The following is a 24,427-nucleotide window of genomic DNA, read 5'->3' as shown; positions in this document are numbered from 1 at the left end:
TTTCTTTCATGCTTGATGAGACACTTCATGGTTCATCTGGTTTGCATTCCCAGTCTTAGCAATAGATTAAAAAGTCTTATTTTATGTAACTACAAACCAGTTTGTTCCTGGTAGTCCTAGACCAGTTTATGTGAACAGGAGGATAGAAATGATTAGAAGCAGAAGATTTGGTCAAATGTTAATAGACTCATTCATTTATTCATGGCTTATTATTGAATGACTATGTAACATCATGTTAAAATAGAAATGTTTTCAATCCTCAAAGATACATATATTTAATATGCTTATTATTTATAGTCACAAATGTTTATAATGTACATGTAATATATGTACACATACTGAAAAATTGTGACAACTGCAATAAAGGGGATAACCATCAAGGAGCAGTGACAGACAGTGATAGGTAGAGCATCCTTCTCTGAGAAGGCCGCATGCATGGACCAGAAGGAGAGATAAGAGTGAGATTGAGGGGGAGAGCTTTATTAGTAGAGGGTGGTTGTGAAAAAGATTGTGGAGATGAAAGAATGGGTTCCACTTAAGGAAATAAAAGAAACCAGTGAGAAGCAGAGCTGCAGGGGGAGTGGCTGGGGAGGCGGCTGCCAGACCCTGCAGGGCTGAGTTCACTGTGGTAAGGAGTGGGGATTTATTCTTAGATAAATGTAAGTATTCTGAGCAGAGTGATATGACACCACTCATGTTTTTGAAAGCTCTCTCTCTCTCCATATCTCTGTGTGTGTGTGTGTGTGTGTGTGTGTGTGTGTGTGTGTGTGTATTAGTTAATGTCACAGATTTGTGAAAAGGAATATTTCCTGTGTTTTGAAACTTTTCAGGCAGTGATATCTTTAAGGGAAATTATTCTTTGAATGAAAACAATACACAAATATAATTTGGTAATGTAATTAATAAGTTAAATATCGTCTGTGATTTTAACACTGTTAAATTAGAGATAAACTTGTTTCTAAAATCATTTCTCACTTGTTTTTTCTATGACTTAGACTAAAATAGAAAGAGTGTGATTCATCTCACAGAGATGTCCAACAACTAAAATGCAAGCATTTCTTCTATTTAAATATAAAGGTCATACACAACCAGTAAATAAGGCAGCTATGATGTATAGATAAAGTAGACATCACTGGCTTAAAATTGAAAAGATTTAAAAAGTAAAAGCTCTATCTGCAATTGTTTGAGGAACCTCCATACCATTTTCCACAGAGGCTGCACCATTTTGCAGTCCCACCAACAATGTATGAGAGTTCCTTTTTCTCCACAACCTTGCCAGGATTTATTGTTCAGTCTTTTGGATATTAGCTATCCTAACTGGGGTGAGATGGTATCTCAGTGTGGTTTTGATTTGCATTTCCCAAATGCAAATTGATGTTGAACATTTTTTCATATGTTTGTTGGCCCTTTATATATCTTCCTTAGAGAAATGCCTATTTAGCTCTTTTGCACACTTTTTAATTGGGTTGCTTGTTTTTTTCTTGTAAAGTTGTTTCAGTTCCTTGTATATTCTGGATATTAATCCTTTGTCAGACATATATTTTGCAAATATTTTCTTCCACTCTGTTGGTTGTCTTTTAACTCTGTTAATTGTTTCTTTTGCTGGGAAGAAGCTTTTTAGTTTGATATAATCCCATTTGTTTATTTTTCCTTTGGTTGCCCATGCTTTTGGGGTCATATTCATGAAGTTTGTGTCCAGTCCTACTTACCGAAGTGTTTCTCCTATGTTTCCTTTAAGAAGTTTTACTGTTTCAGGGTGTATATTTAATTCTTTAATCCATTTTGAGTTGACTTTAGTGTATGGTGAAAGGTATGGGTCTAGTTTCATTCTCCTGCATATGGATATCCAGTTATCCCAGCACCATTTGCTGAAGAGGCCATCTCTTCCCCAGTGTATAAGCTTGATGCCTTTGTCAAAGATCAGATGACTGTAGGTGTGTGGGTTGATTTGTGGATTCTCTATTCTATTCTATTGATCAGTGTGTCTGTTTTTATGCCAATACCATGCTGTTTTGGTTATTATAGCTTTGTACCATATGACCCAGCTATCCTACTGCTGGGAATATACCCAGAGGAATGGAAATCATCAAGTCGAAGGTATACCTGTTCCCCAATGTTCATCGCAGCACTCTTTACAATAGCCAAGAGTTGGAACCAGCCCAAAAGTCCATCATCAGATGAGTGGATATGGAAAATGTGGTATATCTACACAATGGAATACTACTCAGCTATAAAAAAGAATGAAATACTGCCATTTGCAATGGCATGGATGGACCTAAAGAGAATTATATTAAGTGAAACGAGTCAGGCACAGAAAGAGAAATATCACAGGTTCTCACTTATTTGTGGGAGCTAAAAATAAATAAATAAATGCACAAAACCTGGGGAGGGGGGAGGGAGGAAGACACAACAATTACAATTCTTTGAAGTTGATACGACAAGCAAACAGGAAGCACATTGTTGGGAGGGAGGGGGAGAGGAGGAGGGAGGGAGGTTTCGGTAATGGGCCACAATTATCAACCACATTGTATATTGACAAAATAAAATAAAATTTGGAAGAAAAAAAAAAGTAAAAAGCAAAATCACTAACCAAATAGTCAAATTCATTACACAGTACTTCTATCTTGTTTTTCTTGTTTTTTATATTCACGGTGCTATAGAAATGACTTGATATTTGATATATTTGCTGAACACATGAAAAAGAATTAAAAACATATATTTCTAATAAAGTTTCTTTTTAAAAATTTATTTATTAATATTATTCTTTTACACTCTAAGATGTTATTGTGGAGCATTTAGGGGAGGGGGAGAGGGGAAGGGGAAGGAAATAGGGTGGAAGAAAGAGGAAGGAGATGAGTATGGTTGAGGCCTGTGGCACCCCCTCTTTCCTACAGGAGAAACCAGGTGGCTTCCAGTGGTGGCTCAGTTGTTGTAACAAATTTTCTTTTGAACAAATTTATTTGAAGCAAAAAGTAACATTTAAAATTCTCCCAAATGTGATCAAATAAGACAGGCACTATTAGTTGAGAGTTTATAATTTAGAAACATAACATTACATTAGGTTTGGAAAAGAACACAAATGCCTAAAGTTATATCCCATTGGAATATTAACATTTGTGATTTAAGAGAATTGCCAATCCATCTTACCTGTTAAACTTTATATATGGGAGAATTAAAAATGCATAAAAAAAATTGCAAAGCCATTCTCATAAGAGCCACACTTACCAAAAACATGTAAAATGAGAGAAAGTGAGTTTTGTCTTTTTAGTAATTCATTATTTAGACCAAGTGCTTGACCTGATCTGTTCATTTTGACCAGCTTGTTGTGACTAGTATTTTGGAATTGGGTGAGCTAAAACAGATAATGCAGTTCAGACAGCTCATGTCCTATCCTAGGTCTCATCTTGACCTCTTCTAGCAAACTTTCCTTCTTTCCTATGTTTTCTTTTTTTGACATAAAATAAAAATGAAATATCTTAAAGACATTTAACTGGTAATTCTATGTATTATATATTACCATAATTGGCAGAACAAGAAGCAATTGATTTTTTCTTATTGGTTATGAATATCCATGAGATACAAAGCTGGTTGTCACCCCTTATGGCCAAGATGTGAAAGCCAGATTCATACTGGCAGCATGCACATTACCACAAATTGTGTTTGTACCCTGTGTCCCCCACCCAATTATCCCCAACCTCCTTCCACCTCCCTCTTTCCCCACTACTCCCCTTGGAATCCAAGGTATGTTCTCCCCCAAATTGATTTTAATACTAAAACAAATAATGGTAAACCAAATAGCTATTGCTCCTTTATAACATCAAATGTCCAATTGGATGATTTCCTTTCTAAATTTATTTGAAACTATGTCAACATAAGGACAATATAGCTAGGAAATACACTAGAATTTTAAAATAAAAGTCTACAATAAACCAAATAGATAGAAAATGGACTATTGCCATAAACTACATTTTCTGAGTGCTCGATGATCGGTATTATTGTGTTCTAATTTATCTCTGTTAACATGGGAAGTTATTTCATTTCAATGGACTTGTGTTTCTTCTAATGTTCACAAAGTGAAAAGTTGTTGGATTACACAATCTCTTAATATCTGTCTATCTATCATGTATCATCACCTCTATTACATCCAAAAATAGATTTACTATAAACCTGTCAAAATTTCTTATGTAATGGCTTTCTATTTTCACTTTTTGTATTTGGCTGGTTAATTTTAAGGATAATAATGCAATTTTTAAAGGTTTTAATATCATCACTGTTGGTATAGATAGAATAAACACTACTATCATATATCATGTTGCTGTTTTCCATAATGGGTTTCTTCTTCCTTAACATCAAACAAAAATATTTAGTGTAACAACTAGAAATTATGAGGATCTTGCAGCATGATCTGAAATATGAAACACTTTTTGGATATTATCTCCTAATTTGCCTCTTTCTTTCAACTTATTCATGTCCTAATGATTTCTCTAGTCTATTTGACCTTGCAGAGATTTAGCTCACCACAGTCATACCACAGGCAAATGTGGATCTTTCAGCAAGTACTTCATAATACAATCCTTTGTACATACTGACTAATGAATCTAATCAAATCACCAGACTGAAGATAACCCTTTATAGAGGTTTGCCAGACATCTCTAGTTCTGATCATGACTGTCACTATCTGCCACACTATATACTTCCCTATGTTATAAAATACTAAAGTAGAAATCAGAAAATATTAATTCTAATTTCAGCTCTGTTACTTACAGGCTAAGAACACATTGGCATACTGTTTAAACTTCCATAACTCCAGTTTTATCATCTTAAAAAATGGAGTTACTAATGCTCTCCTACAAATCTTAGGGAGCTCATTCATATCTCTAGAATGTTTTCGGAGACCCAGAATTGGGTCTAGGTTTCAGTAGTTCTCCTCTAGCCCAGCAGGGTATTCAATGAACACTTGTTTCTCACTTAATACATCCCAGGACTTGAGGATAAAAAATGAGCATTCCTTAAAATTTCACAGTCTACCAGTGGAGGCATCCATGTATGTTTTCATTCTATAGCAGAATTATATGCTCAGTATTTTCTAACACATTGGACAGCAGCCATTTATTAAGCCTACAAGTGTTTCAATACACTACCTTAGTTTTTCATATATACTCATTCATTGCTTAGTGACAGGGATATTCTGAGAAGTCCATCATTAGGTGGTTTTGTTGTGTGAACATCTTAGAGTGTTCCTACACAAACCTCCATGGTATAACCTACTGCACACATAGGCTATATGCTATTGCAACCCTATTTTATGTAATCTGTTGTCAACTGAAATGTTCTTATGTGGGGTGTGGGGACTTACTATATTTTAGTATCTGGACTAAAGCAATTTTGAGAGTGAAAGGTAGCACTATTAATCGTTACTCCAGGACAACACCAAATATGAAAACCACCCTGAGCAAGAGGGACAACTGGCCATGGAAACATTACCTTGACTTAATCCTTATAGTGACCCCATGGTATAGGTATTATTGGCACTGTTTTGCAGATGAGAAATCACTGGAGGGTAAGTCCAGGAATGATTTATAGAAGAAATGATGATTGACTTGTGGTAGGAAATAGAAGTATGCGTTTTCTGGGTGGGCGAGAGGAGTTTGGAGCATAGGGACTAGTATCAGGAAAAATATACAGAGAGAAAAATCTCATGGTGTACTTAAGTTAATGTGTCTTGAATTTCGGGGAGGTGGAATATGGATTTTCATATGTCACCTGTGGATGCAATTAACGGTGTTTATTTTGTTATAGGCTTGGTTCCATCTCCTAAATCCAGATCTGGTAAAAGGACTTGTTCTCATTCACACTTGTCTCACAGAGATAAACACACAGACACCTACATGGCTGGTTCCACAGCCCCTCATGTGGCTGCAGAGTTTGTAGTGAATGGAGCTGTTAATGCAGTGTAGACAACAAACATTTCTTCTCACTCTATTCTTTCCACAAACATTCCTTAAGTATGACTTATGAACTCGCTATTGTGATGGGGAAAACCTGGATGCATCTTATACAGTGTATGCTTTTAAACATTTGCACATGTATGTGCATGACTGTAATAGCCACACACACAACCATATAAGAGTTATAAATTAAGTGATTTTGCTGTTCAGAAGGGAGAGTTTTCTAGATTGGAGAAAGGAGGTTCCTGAGGAATGGTATTTAATTTGGTTTTTAAAGGAGGACATCCTGAATCACAGAGTTGAGACTATCAAGGAAGCATGGAGTGAAGAGGAAAGAGAATTGGCAAGGACACAGAGGCAGGAAAATATGGGTCATTCATGAAATAGTTTTACAGGAGTATCTGGTGGATGAAGAGGATCAGGAAGAAATAACACCAGAGAGATGGTTTAGGTGAGAGAAGCGGGAAGGCTGAGCAAAAGACTCTGGCAATTTTATAGCTTCTGATTAAGGAAGAGGGGTAACTATGGGATAGATAAAGAATCTTAGACCCTAATAAATCCAAATATCCTCTCTAAGTCAGAGATTAAAGGCAAGAAGTTCAGTCTAAATTCTTGACTTTGGAGAAGACTAGATGTGTGACTAAATGTAAGAGTTTTATGCAAGCCCCATTAAGATTAGCACTCCATCTGCGCCACTAAACCTGATTCAAGGAACCAGAGTCTCCCGGGATTTACCATCCTAATAATGTTGTGTACACTGGTTTTCCCAAAGTAGCTCTATTGATGGATATGTGGCAGGATTTCAGGGAGCATAGTGGAATGTTCTCTAGAATCCACATATGATATTCTCCTTGCTACCAAAGGGATAGACTGTCAGGTCCTTAAATTCCTGCCAGATCATCCTGCTACATTCCAGCTTCACCACCAAACCCTCCCACTGAGCAGTCATCCCTAATGGCCGATGGACATGTCCCATTGTTTCCATTCTCTTAGCGGTCTTCCTTCACTGTTTCCTCCCTCTGGTATGTCCTGCCTCATTTACATCTTTTTTTTCATTTACAGTCCATTCTTCAAAGTATCGACATGAGAAAAGAAACTAAGGCACTGATAAAATATCAGAGAGTTTATTTTAGCCTGGATGAAGACTGCAGCCTGGGGGACACAAGCCCAGTTGCCATGGGAATGTGCTTCAAAGTGAGAGCAGAGCTTCAGCTTTTTATAATCACAAAGGGAAGGCAAAAGGAGAAGGGACAACCTCTTAATCAGTACATCAGGCTTTTACCTTGGTTTTCTAGCACGGTATGAGTCAGTGATTGATTATTGATTATATGTTGCTTTTTAAACAATTGCTAAATTAATGCGTAAGAGTCACATTTTCCATTTCAACATTCTTTACGTTAATTTATAGTCCTGTGAGATGACACCATATTTGAACTATCAGCTTAAATAATCTTTTTAGCAATGTACCAGGATGTGGGGGGATATGACTGCTGCCACATATCAGATCTCCCAAGGCCTTAAGACCTAATTGACCTCTGTTAGTGATGCTGGAGCAATTTTCAGTTTATCAAAAGACAGCTCAGATGCCCCCTCCTCCATAAAGCCTTCCCTTGTGTCCCAGGAGCATGTGTTGTCTTTCAAGTGTGAGCTACCATAGCACTTTGTTAGTGATTCTTTTGTGGCATTCATTATTATTTTTTCTTATTGCATTTATCTTACCTCCATATGAGTGTAAACTCCATGAGTTCAGATACATATCTCACATTGTTCAATAAATCTTGAACCTAGATTGTTTAAAAAATTCTCACTTGAGGTCATACAGCTCAAGAGTCGAGGAAGAGGAATCGAATTTCAGCTTTATCTTACTCTGTCATCTCTGCTCTTCACCTCTTCTGCATCAATTTTTGCCTTCACTCCCCAGTACAGTGATGACCAGATCTGTGTGGATTTAAGATTGTTCATATGATTATTGCATCCTATTATAGAGAACATAATCGAAATGTTTACCATAGTTATGATTTTATTACTGGAAAGAGTTTTTAATATATATGAAAGAGAAGTCAGGCCTTTTCAAACATAAAGTATTTATTGATCTCTGATTTGTATAAATTAGTAAAATAGATAAACTATAAATAATGGTTCTCATTTTACCGATAAAGAGACTGAAGTACAGACATATTAAGGGATTTATTTGAGAGAATTATTGGTGGGACTGGGACTGAGATCAAGATAATCCAACTTCTATCCTTTTTTCTCTTGCCATTATAAGTTTTGTGAATATTTCTACCACCAACTACATGGAAAATAAAACACTTAGTGTCTCTACTTCATTATGTCACATTGATGGCATAATTATGGGTGGTTACCATATATATGAAGAAAAATAGAAGCAATTACTGTTTATTAAGCATCTTTTATGTGGTAGATACTTTATGGAGATTGAAGCATTCCCTTTGAAAAATGCTCAAAGGTAAGCATTACTATTCCCATTTGTTGACTGAAGAAACTAAGGCTTAGAGAAATCAAGTAACTTGCTCAAGGTCACACAACTAGAAAATAGCAAAACCTATATGAGGACTCTGTTGTTAATAATCCACAAGTTGAATGTTTTCCAGCAGTCAGTGGAAAGTTTAGCCTTTGAGATAAGATTTCTGTTCTATCACTTTGATCAGTTTGTTGACATGTCTGAGCTTTAGCTTTACAGTCTTTATTAAAATGAGCATAATGACTATCTCTAATAATTCTAATAATGGATTGAATTGTGCCCCCCCCCCCAAACTCCCTGAAGCTTGAATTGTGTTCTCTAATTTTCATGTGTTAGAAACATGGTCCCCACTGTGATTGTTAAGAAGGTGGGAAATCCTATTCTGGTAATTGAAAGGTGGAGCTGTGAAGAGGTGATTGGATTGTAGAACCCTGCAGCAGTGAATGGATTAAAATGGTGGTCTGGGGCATGGCTCTGAGGGCTCTACAAGAAGAGGAGAGTCTGTCTCTCTCTCTGCTCTTTCTGCTTCCACCATCTTGCAATGTGAGCCGCTGGGTCACTGTTGCCACCACCAGATGGACTTTGGACTTCCCAGCCTGAGAAACTGTAAGTGATAAATTTCATTTTCTTATAAATTGCCTAGTTCTATGTATTTTGTTATAAGCAATAAAAATGAACTTATACAATTGTTGTAAGAACTTAATGAGATTTAAAGTGTTTCATTCATTGAATGAATACCACATACAATTAAGAAAAAAAGGTGGTCCTTTAGCAACAAAGTCACTGATGAGAGATTTAGAAATGGGGTTGGAAGATGTTCCTGATTCTAAGGAAACTGTCCTTTCAATCATAACATAGATGTAGTTTGTAGTTAATGGGATAAGAAAGCCTTATTCTTATATTTCATACAGCATATATGATTTTCACATCGAAGTATAAAAAAGAAACTGAAGCCCAGATTTCTGGACTGTTACTGAACTGCTCAATCTGCAGCTGTTCATTAGCTACAGGCAGTTCTTTCTCCATTACATGGCACCAAGGGTATGGTTTGGAATTCATGATGTGACTGAGTAATTTTAAACCAGGTCGATTACAACGTATGCACAGAGACACCCTTAGCAAGCCTGGTAAATCCTGGGTCTTTTATCCCTAAAACTTAATGGTGCTTTTCATAATGACTATGGCAGCTTTACACGTTAGGGCAACCCCTGAGTTTACCTGAACTTTGACTATATTGCACTGGAGGAAGGATTGAGATAGAAAAATTATTGATTGTAAGTATTTGAAAACAGTATTGTGATGAAATTTCAGCATATCTGAAAAAAGTTAGCTTTCCCCAGATCTCAGTCTGTAGTCCATCTGCTCCTGATACCTGAATTCTTCTTTTTCATAGAAGATTTGTAGTCTTGAGATAATGCATAGAGAAACCATAGACATTTTTTTGGTCAGTCATTGACACATCATTGTTAATGAGACTACTTTTTGACAAGGGCCTGGGCATGGTGGTAAAATCAAGGACACCTCTGGTACCCAGGGAAAAAGCTAGAGTTTAAGTAAGACCAGAAGTGAAGAAAACATTTATATGGGAGCAAGTCAAGTAATTTTGTAGACATTACAATTTTGCTAAAATTATCCTTAGAAATTGCTCTAAACTGTTCCCTTTCTAGAGTCCCAGAGATCTAGGGATTCCCTGAGGGCTGAAAAGGTGTTAATTCAAGAAGTTGACAAAACTCAGATGTCCACACCTTTTTAATATTAGGCAGAGAAGATCAAAGAGATCCAGTGATTATTAGGTGAAACCAACCACTTGACCAAAGGGAAAACTGAGGACATAAAAGGGTCTTAATGTTCATACAGCTAGCTACCAGTAGAGCCTGAATCTCTAGCTTTCATCCTTGGACTTTGCATAATTTCTGATTTTGTTATTGTTGGCAGCAGATTCAAAGATGTAATACAGTAACTGGAAGCACGCGATACCTTCTAGAAAGTCTAATTAGTACAATTTGGAGAAATTCAATTGTCATTTACATTCAATGATTCTACTGTGACTTAGAACCATCAAGAGAGTCAATATTTAATAAAATACTACTTATTTCATCACATCCTAATTAATATATCATCTCCAAACTCCAAGTCAACTCTAATTGCACCTTTGGAGACTGAGGTACATATTTCTGAGCTGCTGTGTGGAAGGAGTCTCAAAAGGCTGTTGAGTAAGTACATATATTGGGTCCCATGAAGTCACACCAAAACACCAGAGGAGAGGGAAAAGGGTGTCACTTCTAAGAACTGTCCTTCTCGACCAAAGGTAAGCACCTGTGGTCAAGGGCTGCTAAGTCTTGTCACCTCTCTGTCACCTTAGCTGCAGTCAGAAGGGGGATACAGAGGTTGGCTTGGCTCTCAAAGTTTTATGCCAAATATACATGGGTGTATTTATACTGGACCATCATAAATTCACTTACACAGTGGAAAAAGCAAGAGGATGAAAAAATGTGACTTTCTTTTAGATTCCAGTGGTTGTGCTACTCTGTGCTGTCCCGGCTACTATTGCATGATCTTTTCACTTCTTGGTACTTATTTCAGTTGTCAGAGGGACACATTCCTTCCATAGAAGTTTTCTTGGTCCAGTGAAGGGAGCAGGGAACAGGCTCCCACATGGGAAGGTGCATCCTGAGAAGCCATTCTACATGAGACTCTTAGGCGTGACTGTCTCTGACATTTTCTGTGCCTTTTATTTCATTTTCACATATAATTGGAAATGCTTTTCAAATTTAAGGTGGATTTGAGGGCTTGGAAATGAGTCCTCTCTTTTATTTGCTTTTTCTTCTTAAGTGATACAAAACACTGTGCCAGGAAAATCCACTTGAGAACAGAGTTTGTTCTGAATATTTTGAGCTACAAATAGAAGTTAGACTACAGATTAGAAGTAGAAGGTTAGAAAATGGATAAAAGGTTAGAAATAAAAGTAAGAATAGAGACTAGAAATGTGATGTTAGAAGCAGAGAGTACTTTGGGAGGAAGCTTCAAAATACAGTGGTAATTAACTAATTATTCATTCCGGAAATAATAATTTAGTGCCAAGTAGTTACTGCAAACTGTTCTTTATGCTGGGATACAGCAGAAAACAAAAGAGAAATATTTTTCCCCGTGGATGTGGCATTGTGGTGAGAAGAAACAGGCAATAAATTTAAGAAACAGGAGTTAGAATATGACAATAGACACGGGGTTTAGAAATAGAGCAGAATCTGAGTAGAGTAATAATAGTGAAGATATGGGCATGGAATTTAAAAAAGAGTGACTAGTATAGGCCTTAGGCAAAAAAAAAAAAAAAAAAAAAAAAAAAAAAAGACCTCTGAAAGGAATTTAAAGGAGATGAATGGGTGAGCCTAGCAAACATCTGGAGAATAGTGTTTCAGCAGAGGGAACAGACTGTGCAAAAATCTTTGATACTGGCACAGGATGGCCCATTTGCAAAACAGTGGGAAAGTGAGCAAAGCTGCAGCAGCACGGATGAGGGGCGAGTGTGGTGTTAGAAGATGAGGTCTTGTAGCTAAGGGAGAGCCAGGCTAGGGATGATTTTAGGCCATTGTGCATTCATTTACTTCAAATAAATTGGCATCTTTAGGGGACTTTAAATGCAGAAGTGACATTGGCTTATTAATGTGTTTATTTATTTGACCATACTGGCTGCTATATTGAGACTATACTACAGGAGACAAGGGTGGAGGCTACTGCAACACTTTGGTAAAAGATGGTGGTGGTTTGGACAAGGTGGTAGCAGTGGAGGTGCTAAGAAGGGGTCAGATTCAGGGTAAGTTTTGAAGGAAGGGACAACAGAATTTCATGCAAGATGGAAAAGTAGATAGGAGAGAAAGAATAGATTGGTACCAATTTTGGGGCTTCAGAAACTGAAAGGGTGATATTTTACTAACTAATATGGGGAATGAACAGATAGACCCATTTTTGGAAGTGAAGATTAGGAACTCAGCTTTAAGCATGCTAAGTTTGATATAACTATTACTCATGTTTATTAGAGAATGTTAGCCCTGGACTGAAACAGAGGCATCTTCTAGTGGTAGAATTTTTCACCTGAGAATTATAACCAGGAAATCCAGGGACAAATTTCTGGGAGTTTGAGAACCCTGTGAAGTTTTTTGTATTTTTACATATATGTATACATACATATGTGGAGAATTATCATTGCTTTTAACATGTGCTAAAGGTCCATGGTTTCAAAATTTTAAGAGCTATTAGTTTTTGGAAATAAAGAAATTAAGCCATACAATTAGACAATGTTCACAAGTCACAGGATTTATTTTTTTAAGGAAACATGAATAAGAATGCAAATTTTGGGGTGGAAAGAATGCAGTTGTCTTCAGGATATCCCATCTCATTTCAACCAAGGTGGTGATAACGTCCCATGTATCTGAATATATATAAAGACCTGCTCTGCCACACTGTATTGCAACAGGTGAGATTATCTACACTTTTATGACAGATTTTATAAAAGGTATTAACAAGTTGGAATCATAGAGACTGGCTCTGGGAAAGGGATCAACCAAATTTTTCATATGGGTGAATTGTGTCTCTAAGAGGACAAATTACTCTCCTAATTCACACAGGTGATTAGTTTCAAGGATGTGCACTGATTACAGAACTCAATCCCAGGTCAATGAACTTTGCACTTCAGGGTAATTTTTTGTCAAATTATGTGGGAGTAAGTGAAAAAATACTAACCTTCAGGATATTCGCAAGATTCTGAATGACAACACTATTCTGGCTTAAATTGTATATTAGTAGACTCTTGGCTTTATTTATTTTATTTTTCCATTAGCTCAGAATTTATAAATAAGTCAGGTTTTTTTCTTCTTGCTCAGGATTAAAATAGCTACCATTTCATAGGTAAGTAAGCTTTCAGTCCACATAGTGGGCTATGCATTTTTCTTACATAACATTGTTATTTTGTTACTTTTTTGGAGGTGAAGACATGTAGGTTGGGAGTTAAGATACTTTTCCAAGATTACAGAGCAGCAAAGTGATTGTATCAGGTCTTGAACTCAGGTACCAATTCAATTGTGCAATTCTGCCTATGCCAGGCCCGTCTGCTCTCAGCTGGGCTTGCTCACATGTCTGTGCTTAGCTTTTAGCACAGTTGTGGGCTAAATCACAGAAAACGACCCACCTACATGTCTGAGGCCAGCTTACAGTCAGCTGGGTGAAAGAGAAAATGAGGCCAGATATCTTATTATCCAGCAAGCTAATCCAGGCTTAATTGCATGGTGATGGCAGGATTCCAAAACCGAGATGTGAAGCATAAAAAGCCTCTTGAAATCCGGGCTTGGAATTCACGTGGGGTTGACTATGCTGCAACTCATTAGCTAAAGCAAACTACCAGGCCATCCGAGTCTCAAAAGGTAGCAAAAGAGAAATAACTCTTAAAATCAGTAAAGAATTGCGGCCATTTTTTTTGTACTATTCCACTTAGTTTATTGGTTTGTGGTTTAGTTTCATGTCCCTCTTTTTGCTTTAGGCATAAGAGCTTCTGTACAAACATATAATATGATAAATTTGTGATATAATTATAATGCGCACAGAAGGGAGGCAGACTATAGTATAAGTATTCATCAAATTTATTTATCCATCCCTTCGAAGTTTTATAGTTTCTTGTATAAAAATGGAGACTGGAAACTTTGGTAACAACCTATATTTTAAAAAGATTTCATCTTTAGACTTCACCAGCATGCCTTGGAGAAATTATAATATAAATAGACATTACCAGTTAGAGGAAAGTTTGAGACAGATGGTCTTTGAATCCTTTCCATCAGGATAAGATCCCAGTATATACAATTCTTAGTAATTCTACATACAATTTTTAATGCCTCCCTTTTCTGCCTTTATCAGAAGACTGCTCTGGACAGGGAATGAGTATTTCACAGTGTCCAGTTAAGGGTGGACCCTTTAATCGACTTTCATGCCTGTAGCCAGAGTGAAATTTCAATGAGCATATCTCATTTTGCTACTTTCTCATAACTGCAATGAATGCAATTTCTGTTGGTTTAAAGGATAAGATCCTTAATATGGCTTCCAAAAAGTTGTGATGTGGTGACTTTATGGCTCATGTGAGGCACTTCTCTCCATCTTTATTTAACCTCCCTCAGTTTCTTTGCCTCACCTTTCAGGCTCTCTCCCATGTGAAGCTATGATGTGCATGTACTTTCCCAATAACGGGATTGCTCTCCCCTCTCTCCTTACCCCGCAGTGGTAGGTCATCTGGCTCAACTCTTCTCATTTTCCAAGTCACATTTAAATAGCTCATCTTCTGGGGATACTTTGAGCAGTAGACTAGCAAATTTATTCTCTCAGTTATTTGTCTTTTTAGAATCAGAAAAAGAAGTATAGTAAATGGCTCTGCACAGATAAATCCATATTTTTCCAAAATGTATTCTGTTAAATATGAGATTTCCCACACATGTTTTCTCATATAAACAGATGATAAAGTAGCAGAGAAAGTTCATAGTAACCATTGAGAAAGCAGCTATACCCCAACATTTTATTTCCTTTGAATATAATAACCACAAATCTCTGCCAAGGTTATACCAGTGATTAGATGCCAAGATTATATCAGAACAAAAGTTATGGTGAGCCAATGCATGACAGCAAAGCACTATATATTTACTTGTGAGCTGATAGGACCTGTGAGATAACTAGGAGGAAGTCGATCATGGGAGCAATCTACTTTGGTTGAAGTCCTAACAGATGAAGAGAAGTATTGAGAGAGATTGTAATAAAGGTGAGTTAAAACCAGCTTTTGAAACCTTGGACTAAAGCATTTGTATTCTACGTGCTAATGAAGGAGATGCATTATATGCTAATAGAGAAGTGGAATATTCTTTAGGTCTTCCATCTGCTTTTATAACAAAATCACATGCTCACAGAACATCATCACCTACATTTGAAATATAAGGATAGTTAAACCTTGCTTCCTAAGAAGAAGGAACACTAGACAGAGCAGTGGTGGAGGTCTTGAGTTTGCATTCTAGCTATCACACTGAATCCAGCTTTGACTGAAGGAAAATGTTTTAGACATTGAGATAATCAACATCCTCTCTTAGTTTCAGCTTTTTCTCCCTCCCTTAATAGACAGAAGAGGAGTCAACTGGTTACTGGGACATTGGCCTTAACTTCGTAATGTTTTTAAATAGATACCACTTCTTAGCTTCCTATTTGAGAGCCTTTGAGCTTCAGGATATGAAATGTAAAGAATCCGTGGTTTCTGAATGCCTTGCCACCAAAAATTGGTTCTCTCTAATGTTCAGCATCCACTGTATCAAAAGATGCCTGAACTATGCATACAAATCTCACATAAACTAGAGGGAAGTGGAAAGACAGCATTCTTTAAAAATACATTTTTAAACTCATTTTAGGGGTTGTAAGAGGTTTTCAGGTGGCAAGAGAGCTGTGCCTTAACTAGGAGAATGTGACGGAAAAACCGTTCACCTATAAATGAGGTAAATGGCTAAATCGCTGAGAGCATATACTTTGGATTAAGAAGATTCTGGGTTCAAATACCAGTTCTGTTGTTCACCAGCTCTGTGTCCTTGGGCATATTACCTTAATTTTCTGTGCTTCAATTTTATCAACTGTAACACAAGGATCATAATACCACCTACTTTATAAATTTGTAATAAGAATTAATCGGATTAAGGATAGGAATTAGAAAAGTAACTGGCACATAGTAATGTGTATATATATATATATATATATATATATATATATATATATATATTTCTATTTGTACTGATAGCAACAGGAGGAGTACAGTGTATTGCTATTCATATACTTACCACACCACAACGCCTGCCTCATAAGAAGTTCTCAACAATTTATGGAAAGATACTGAGTTTTTTTTCTTCTTTGATGAGATCTTTATTCAAAATAAGCAGTCCAAAATGATTTGATTTCTATGAAATAAAGACATTTAAAAATTTATGCAGTGGGCTTCTTTTCTTATGTGAGAAGTTTTATTTTTTTCTGGCTTTCTTTTAGTTGCTGGTCTCTTGGTAGCTGTAGCCTTTTCCCCGAAAGGTTTCTTCTGCTTCTTACCACCAACAGCCTTCTTTCCTTTCTTCCCTACCACAGGATTCTTGCCTGCAACCCCCTTCTCAACTGATTTGGCCTCTAGTGCTGCTGCTGCCTCATCTACCTGGAGCATGTGATACCTAGCCTGGCAAGGAATTGAAATTCTTTGAGCATGCACTATGTGCCAAACACTGAGCTGAGTTTTTCCATGTCTATCCTCTTCACTCAATCAGACAATTTGTCAGGAAGTTATTCACCATCTTCCTGAGATTCATTTTTCTCATCTCTTTCGTGAGAATAAGGGACTTACCCTGTATTGAACAATTTATAAGTGAAATCCTTTGTTTTAAAATCATTTCTGACTCCAATTCCAGTGGTCTTCCAAAGTCACAGACTGAGTTCTGTAATTCTAGATACTAATGGATGAAAGTTCATAATCATCTTCATAATTGTTGATTGAATTGATACTTTTGTTTACTCATTTCAATAGAAAAATCACTAAGTGATTTTTTTCCCCCTCTTAATGTTAATCAGGTTTTACCCTCTGTGGACATGGAAGTGGGAAATCGCACTGTCCTGACTGAATTCATCTTGATGGGCTTCTCAGCCAACCCCCAGTGGCAGCTGTTTCTATTTGGAATATTTCTGACACTCTATTTGGCAACCTTGTCAGGAAACATGATTCTGGTTGTTTTAATCTGGATTGATTCCCACCTGCACACACCTATGTACTTTTTCATTGGCAATCTGTCTTTTTTGGATTTCTGGTATACTTCTGTATATACCCCCAAAATCCTGGCCACTTGTGTCTCAGAAGATAAGCGCATTTCCTTGGCTGGATGTGGGGCTCAGTTTTTCTTTTCCTGTGTTGTAGCCTACACGGAGTGCTATCTCCTAGCAGCCATGGCATATGACCGCCATGTGGCAATTTGTAATCCATTACTATATTCAGGTACCATGTCTGGTTCTCTGTGTACTGGGCTTGTTGCTGGCTCCTACATAGGAGGGTTTTTGAATGCCATAGCCCATACTGCCAACACATTCCGCCTGAATTTCTGTGGTAAAAATATCATTGACCACTTTTTCTGTGATGTACTGCCATTGGTAAAAATGTCCTGTACAGACACCTGGGTCTATGAACAAGTCCTCCTGTGTCTAGTGGGCTTCACAGTCCTCTCCAGCATTCTTGCCATCCTGATTTCCTATTTCAACATCCTTCTGGCTATCCTGAGGATCCGCTCAGCCTCAGGAAGACGCAAAGCATTTTCCACCTGTGCTTCCCACCTAATCTCGGTCATGCTCTTCTATGGATCCTTGCTCTTCATATACTCAAGACCTAGTTCCACCTACTCCTTGGAGAGAGACAAAGTGGCTGCCCTGTTCTACACCGTGGTCAACCCATTGCTCAACCCTCTCATCTATAGCCTGAGAAACAAAGATGTCAAAGAGGCCTTTAGGAAAGCAACACAGACCGTAAGACCACAAACATGGAGGTTGTCATTTTTGCTGAATGCTGTTATGGCATATTCCAAATAACTGGATTATAGACATGTTTGTATGTATTTCTACATTTCAATTATATTCAACCAATTATACTTAAAACAATAAAATACCGAGCAAACCATTCTTCTATAATTATTATTTTGTTGTGATGTAAACAATTTAAAACCTATAGTATGGGGTTGTTTGATGATCTCTAATATGGTATTTTTGCCTCTTGGCAGTACTAGACTTTTCATAAAATTCATTTTGCTGGTTGTCTTTGGAAGTCTTGGGGGAAAAGAAGAAATTTCTTAGTTTTACAGATTTAGTTTGACTTTAAAGCTTGGTGTGCAATCTTGACTAGGTGAGGAGATTTGGAATGGTGAGACTCCTGAAAATTTGCCCAAGATTTTACAAATATTTATTTTCAGTAAGGTGTTTCCTCTAAATTCTTTCATAAAGCTCTATGTGAGAATATAGAAAATATCTTTGTAAACCTGATGTCTTCTACATTAATGTAATATTAGACCAAGTGTTTAAGAGTTGTTTAGATTACAAGCAATCAACAATGACAAAAAACCATTTCCAGATCTGTGCGTAATATGTGTCTTTTGGGGTTGTATATCACACTAAAATTGTGTTCTCTCCTATAGAGAGTGAGTACTTCACAGTATTCTCCCTTGGGTCACACAGCAATGTACTCCCCACTTGAGGTAAACAACATCACCAAACCAAATAAAACAAATTAACAATAACATGAGAACAAAAACCCATTTATAAGATCTCCCTGTTTTCTCTACTTTTTCCTTTGAACTGAAGGAGACACACAGAGTTCTTTTCTGACCTGACCAGTTGTGTGCTTTGCCCTGCAGACCTGAACCCAAGCCAGAGCCTTGAACATTCCCAGGCACTGATAAACTTGTTTTGGTTGTTGCCTGAAAGACTGAAAGATCAAACATACCGCTGAACACGTAGAAGCTAGAAGTTGTCCTGCGCTCAAATCCTTCAACCCTCATATAAACGCCATAAACCAAAGCCTTAAGTTCTCCTAATAAATGCTTTGGACTGATCACCCCAGAATTTAGTTAGAACTAAATGTAGTTTAGTTTAGTTGGAACCCCAACAGGCTCCATCTCAGTATGGTATGATCCAGTCCCATGTGGGAACTCCACTGCAGCTGCCTTTGGGGAACCTCCTGCCATGAGTTCAGATGGATGGATCTATACTCTAAACCCAATGCTTGTGCTTTTTCACTGATTTTAACTACGAAAAAAACTTATAGCATATTATTCAGTACATAGCAGGTTTAGTTGATATTTTATTTAACATCCTTTACAAGACTGCAAGTTAAAGATTATTTTTAATGTTTTGATCATTTTAATTTTAATTTTTTCTGATTATTTTTATTGAAATGTATTGATTATACACATTTATTGGATACAGAGTTATATTTCAATACATGTATACATAGCATAATTATCAAATCAGTGTAATTAGCATATCCATTATTACAAAACTTAGTCATTTCTTTGTGATGTGAATATTTTATCTCCTCTGTACTAGCCATTTGAGAACATACACTAAATTATTGCTGATTATAAATGCCTAACTGAACTGTACAACAGGAGAGCTTATTTATCTTATCTAGCTGTAATTTTGGGTCCATTATTCATTCTCTCACTTTTTCCCTTCCTGCTGCTCTTTCCCACCTCTAGTAACCTCGGTTCTTCTCTCCCTTTCTGAAAGTTCATCTTATTTATTTATTTATATTTGGTCCCCCACATGAGTGAGAATATGCACTATTTCTCCTTTTGTGCTTGTAATTTCACTTAACATAATTTTCTCCAAGCTCATCCAGGCTGCTGTGAATGACAGAGTTTTATTCTTTTTAATGGCTAAGTAGTATTCCATTGCATATATATACCACATTTTCTCTATCCAATCCTTTGTCAATGGACATGTAGGTTGGTTCCATATTTTAGCTATTGTGAATAGAGCTGTGATTAACATGGGAGTTCAGTTATCCCTTTGACATGATGATTTCCATTCTTTTGGGTATATACCCAGAAGTGGGATTGCTGGAATGTATGGTAGATCTGTCTGTAGTTGTTTAAGAAACCTCCGTACTGTTTTCCATAATGGATGTACTAATTTACAATCCCACCAACAATGGAAAAGGGTTCCCTTTTCTCTGCATCCTCTCCAGCATTTGTTATTCTCTGTCTTTTTGATAATAGCCAACTAACTGGGGTGAGATGATATCTCAATGTGGTTTTGTTATTTATTTATTTATTTATTAGTTATTTGTTATTATACATACATGTGGGGTACAACGTTGATTTTCAATAATTGTGTAGAATGTGTGGTGATTAGATCAGTATAGTTAGCTTATTCATCATTACAATATGCAATCATTCTTTGTGTCCTTTGACCAATTCCTCATTAGCCCCCTCCTCATGCCCTCTCATCCCCTTTTCCACCTCCAGTGTTCTAAAAGTTCAATATATTACTATTATTGTTGCTTATTTCTTTCTTTCTCTCTGTCTCTTCTTTATTGTTAATTTGTTTATTTATGGACCAATCACCTTGGAATTTAGTTGGAACTAAATTTAGTTTAGTTTATGAGTTATGAGTGAGAACATGCAGTATTTCTCTTTCTGTACCTGAGTTGTTTCACTTAGGAGAATTTTCTCCAGGCTCCTCCATGTTGTTGCAAATGTTAGAATTCCATTCTTTTTTTGGCTGAGTAGTATTCCATTGTGTGTATAGATCACAGTTCCTTATCTAGTTATCCATTGATGGACAATTAGGTTGGTTTCTTCCCCTGGCTATTGTAAATAGAGCTGCAATAAACATGGGAATGCAGGTATCCCTTCACCCTGATGTGGTTTGATTTACATTTCTCTTGATTAATGATGTTGAACATTTTCCCATATACCTGTTGGCCCCTTGTATGTTTTCTTTGGGGAAATGTGTGTTATCTCCTTTGTTCATTTTTTAACTAGATTATTTGTTTGTTTTTATCACTGTTGCATTATTTGAGTCCCATGTCTATTCTTGATTTTAATATCTTGTTTGATGCATAGTTTGCAAATATTTTCTTCCATTCTGCAGGATGTCTTTTCTCTCTATTGATTGTATCCTTTGTTGTGAAGAAAGTTTTTAGATTTAGGGGCAAGATTATTGCAGAGTTCTACACTTGGTCACTCCCATGCTCAACCCCTTAATCTACAGCCTAAGGAACAAGGATGTGAAAGGAGCTTTAAGGAGAGAGATTGCAAGACAGAGGACATGAGAGACGTTAGTGGGACACTAAGCATAACTGTCCATCTAAGATAATTACCTTCTGGATATGAAGTGAGAGAGTGAGAAAAAGAGCTTGTATAATCAACATCTGCCCTGCCATTCATAAAAGGCATATAAACTTAGCTGCAAACTGAACAGGAAAAATGTTTCCTCCAAGGACACAGCAGAGCATTAATGTGTCAAAACTTCATTGAGTGACTACTATTTTGTAACTCACTGAAAAAAGCTTGATTTTTAAAAAATTATAGACTATCTAAAATTAATTGTTTGAAATTATATCAGTAAGATGAAACATGGTCTTCCTGCCTGGAGGATCTAAGTCACATTGATATAGAGAAGTCGTCTAAATTTTCAACCCTGGTCCAGAACTTCAGATTATGAGTTTTTGGAGGCAACATTCCATATCTCTACTCATTTTGTAGTTTAAAAGGAAACAGGACCCTGTATCTACTTTTTAGTTTAGACTTGGTGTCGATCCCTTCACATATAGCCCTGATTTGCAATAAGTCTATCAAAGTATTGCTTCGCTTAGATTTCACCTAAGCACTATCCTTCCCCCAAATCTTATAATAGATCCATTTCTTTCTATGTTTGATAAGACACTCCATGGTTCCTTTGGTGTGTGTCCCCCCCCTCTGCAATAGATCAAAAACTACCAGTTTTTTCCTGGTGGTCTTAGACTGATTATGTGTACAGGAGGATAGCAATAATTAGAGGCAGAAGATTTGGTCAAATGTTAATTAATGAATTCATTCCTTTTTCATGGCCTACTATTGAATGACTTCATGACATAATGTTAAACAAAACAGACATTTTTTTTTGTCCTTATAGATGCATATATGTAGTATGTTTATTATACACAGACATAAATATTTATAACACACGTATAATATATTCACATATACTGACAAATTGTGACAACTGCAATTAAATGAGTCAATCATCAAAGGGAAGGGACAGACAATAATGGGTAGAGCATCCTTCTCTATCTTGTATGAGAAGGCTGCATACAAGGACCAGAAAGAGGGATAAAAGTAAGATTGAGGAGAAGAGGGTGGTTGTGAAAAAAGATTATGGAGATATGAGAGAAAGTGTTCCTCTTGAGGGAATAAAAGAAACCACTGAGAAAGCAGAGCTGCAGGGGTTGTAGGTGGGGAGGCAGCTGCCAGAGACCACAGGGCTGAGTTCACTGTGGTAAGGAGTGGGGATTTATTCTTAGGAAAATGTAAGCATTCTGAAGCAGAGTGAAAAGATGCCACTTATGTTTTTGAAAGAATTTTCTGTATGCTGTTTGGAGAACAGACTATATATATCCATATATGTTTGTGTGTATATTTGTTACACACATATATTTTTTGACATCACAAATTTGTGAAAAAGTGTGTTTCCTGTGTTTTGAAGCACATCATCCAGTGGTATTTTTTAAAGAAAATTATTCTTTTAATGAAGAAAATGCAGAAGTATGATTTAGTAGACAGAAAGAAATAATTAAAATAAGAGCAGAACTAAATGAGATAGAAACGAAAAATATGATAAAAAGATCAAAAAAACAAAAAGTTGTTTTTTTTTTAAATATAAACAAAATAGACAAACCGCTAGCCTGACTAACTAAAAAAGAAGAGAGAAGATCCAAATAACAAAAATCAGAAATGAAAAAGGTGACATCACAACTGATATGACAGAAACACAAAGAATCGTGAGGGGTTACTATGAACAACCATATGACAACAAATTTGAAAATCGGGAGGAAATGGATTAATTTCTGGACACATGCAAACTACCAAGACAGAGCCAAGAAGATATGGAAAACTTAAACAGACCAATAATGAGTAAGAAAATTGAAGCAGTAATTAGAACTCTTCCAACAAAGTAAAGCTCAGGACTGGATGGTTTCACTGCTGAATTCTAAACTTATTTTTCTGAACTTTTAAAGAGGAATTAATACCAATTCTTTCCAAACTATTCAAAAAAAAATAGAAACAGAAGCCATTCTTCAAAACCCATTCTAAGAGGCCAAGCATCAATTTGGCACCAAAACTCGACAAAGATACAAGAAAAAAAGAAAATTACAGGCCAATACCTTTGATGAACTTAGATACAAAACTTCTCAACAAAATTTCAGCAAACTGAATACAGCAACACTTCAAAAAGATCACACACCATGATCAAGTGGGATTCATCCCAGAGATGCAAGGATGGTTCAACATATGTGAGTCAATAAATATGATACACTGCATCAACAAATCAAGAACAAAAACCATATGATCATCTCAATAGATACAGATAAAGCATTTGACTAAACTCAACATTCCTTCATGATTAAGACTCTGAACAAATTAGGTGTTGAGGAAGGTATCTCAACACAATAAAAGCCGTGTAAGACAAACCCACTGCCAATATCATCCCAAATGGGGAAAAGCTGAAAGCTTTACCCTTAAGAACAGGAACATGATAAGTATGCCCGCTCTCATCACTCCTATTTAACATAGTATTGCAAGTACTTGCCAGAACAATTAGACAAGAAAAAGAAATAAAGATCATCCAAATAAGAAAAGATGAAATCAAATTGTCCTTGTTTGCAGATGACATGATTCTATATATAGAAAAACCCTAGAAATTCTACCAAAGAACTCTTAGAGCTGCTAAATAAATTCAGTAAGGTTTCTGTATACAAAATCAATATACAGAAATCAGTAGCATTTTTATACTTCAACAACAAACTAGAAGAAAAAGAAATCAAGAAAGCAAACCCATTTACAATAGTCACCAAAAAATTAAAATATCTAGAAATAAGTTTAACCAAGGAGGTGGAATATCTCTACAATGAGAACTACAAACCACTGCTGAGAGAAATTAAAGAGGATACCAAAAGATGGAAAGACATTCCTTGTTCATGGATTGAAAGAATCAACGTAGTGAAAATATCCATACGACCCAAGGACATCAACAGATTCAATGTGATCCCCATAAAAATGCCAATGACGTTCTTCACAGAAATAGAAAAAACAATTCTAACATTCATATGGAACACCAAAAGACCCTGAATAACCAAAGCAATCCTGAGCAAAAAAGATAAAGTTGGTGGCATTACTCTTCATGACTTCACACTGTATTACAAATCTAACCA

The 24,427-nt window shown here is 36.4% G+C and overlaps 1 protein-coding gene across 1 annotated transcript; it reads left to right on the top strand.

The window, feature by feature from the left end:
• The first annotated feature begins 17,061 nt into the window (after positions 1-17,061).
• LOC134376593 (olfactory receptor 9G4-like) lies at positions 17,062-18,048 on the top strand. Its single transcript, XM_063095083.1, has one exon. The coding sequence runs from the start codon at positions 17,065-17,067 to the stop codon at positions 18,046-18,048; it is 984 nt and encodes a 327-aa protein (XP_062951153.1). The 5' UTR covers positions 17,062-17,064.
• Positions 18,049-24,427: the final 6,379 nt, after the last annotated feature.

This window comes from Cynocephalus volans, chromosome 4, assembly GCF_027409185.1.
Source record: "Cynocephalus volans isolate mCynVol1 chromosome 4, mCynVol1.pri, whole genome shotgun sequence".
In the NCBI taxonomy this organism is placed as follows: Eukaryota; Metazoa; Chordata; class Mammalia; order Dermoptera; family Cynocephalidae; genus Cynocephalus; species Cynocephalus volans.
Note: the sequence above shows the minus strand (reverse complement) of the source record. Positions and strands in the feature narration are given on the sequence as shown.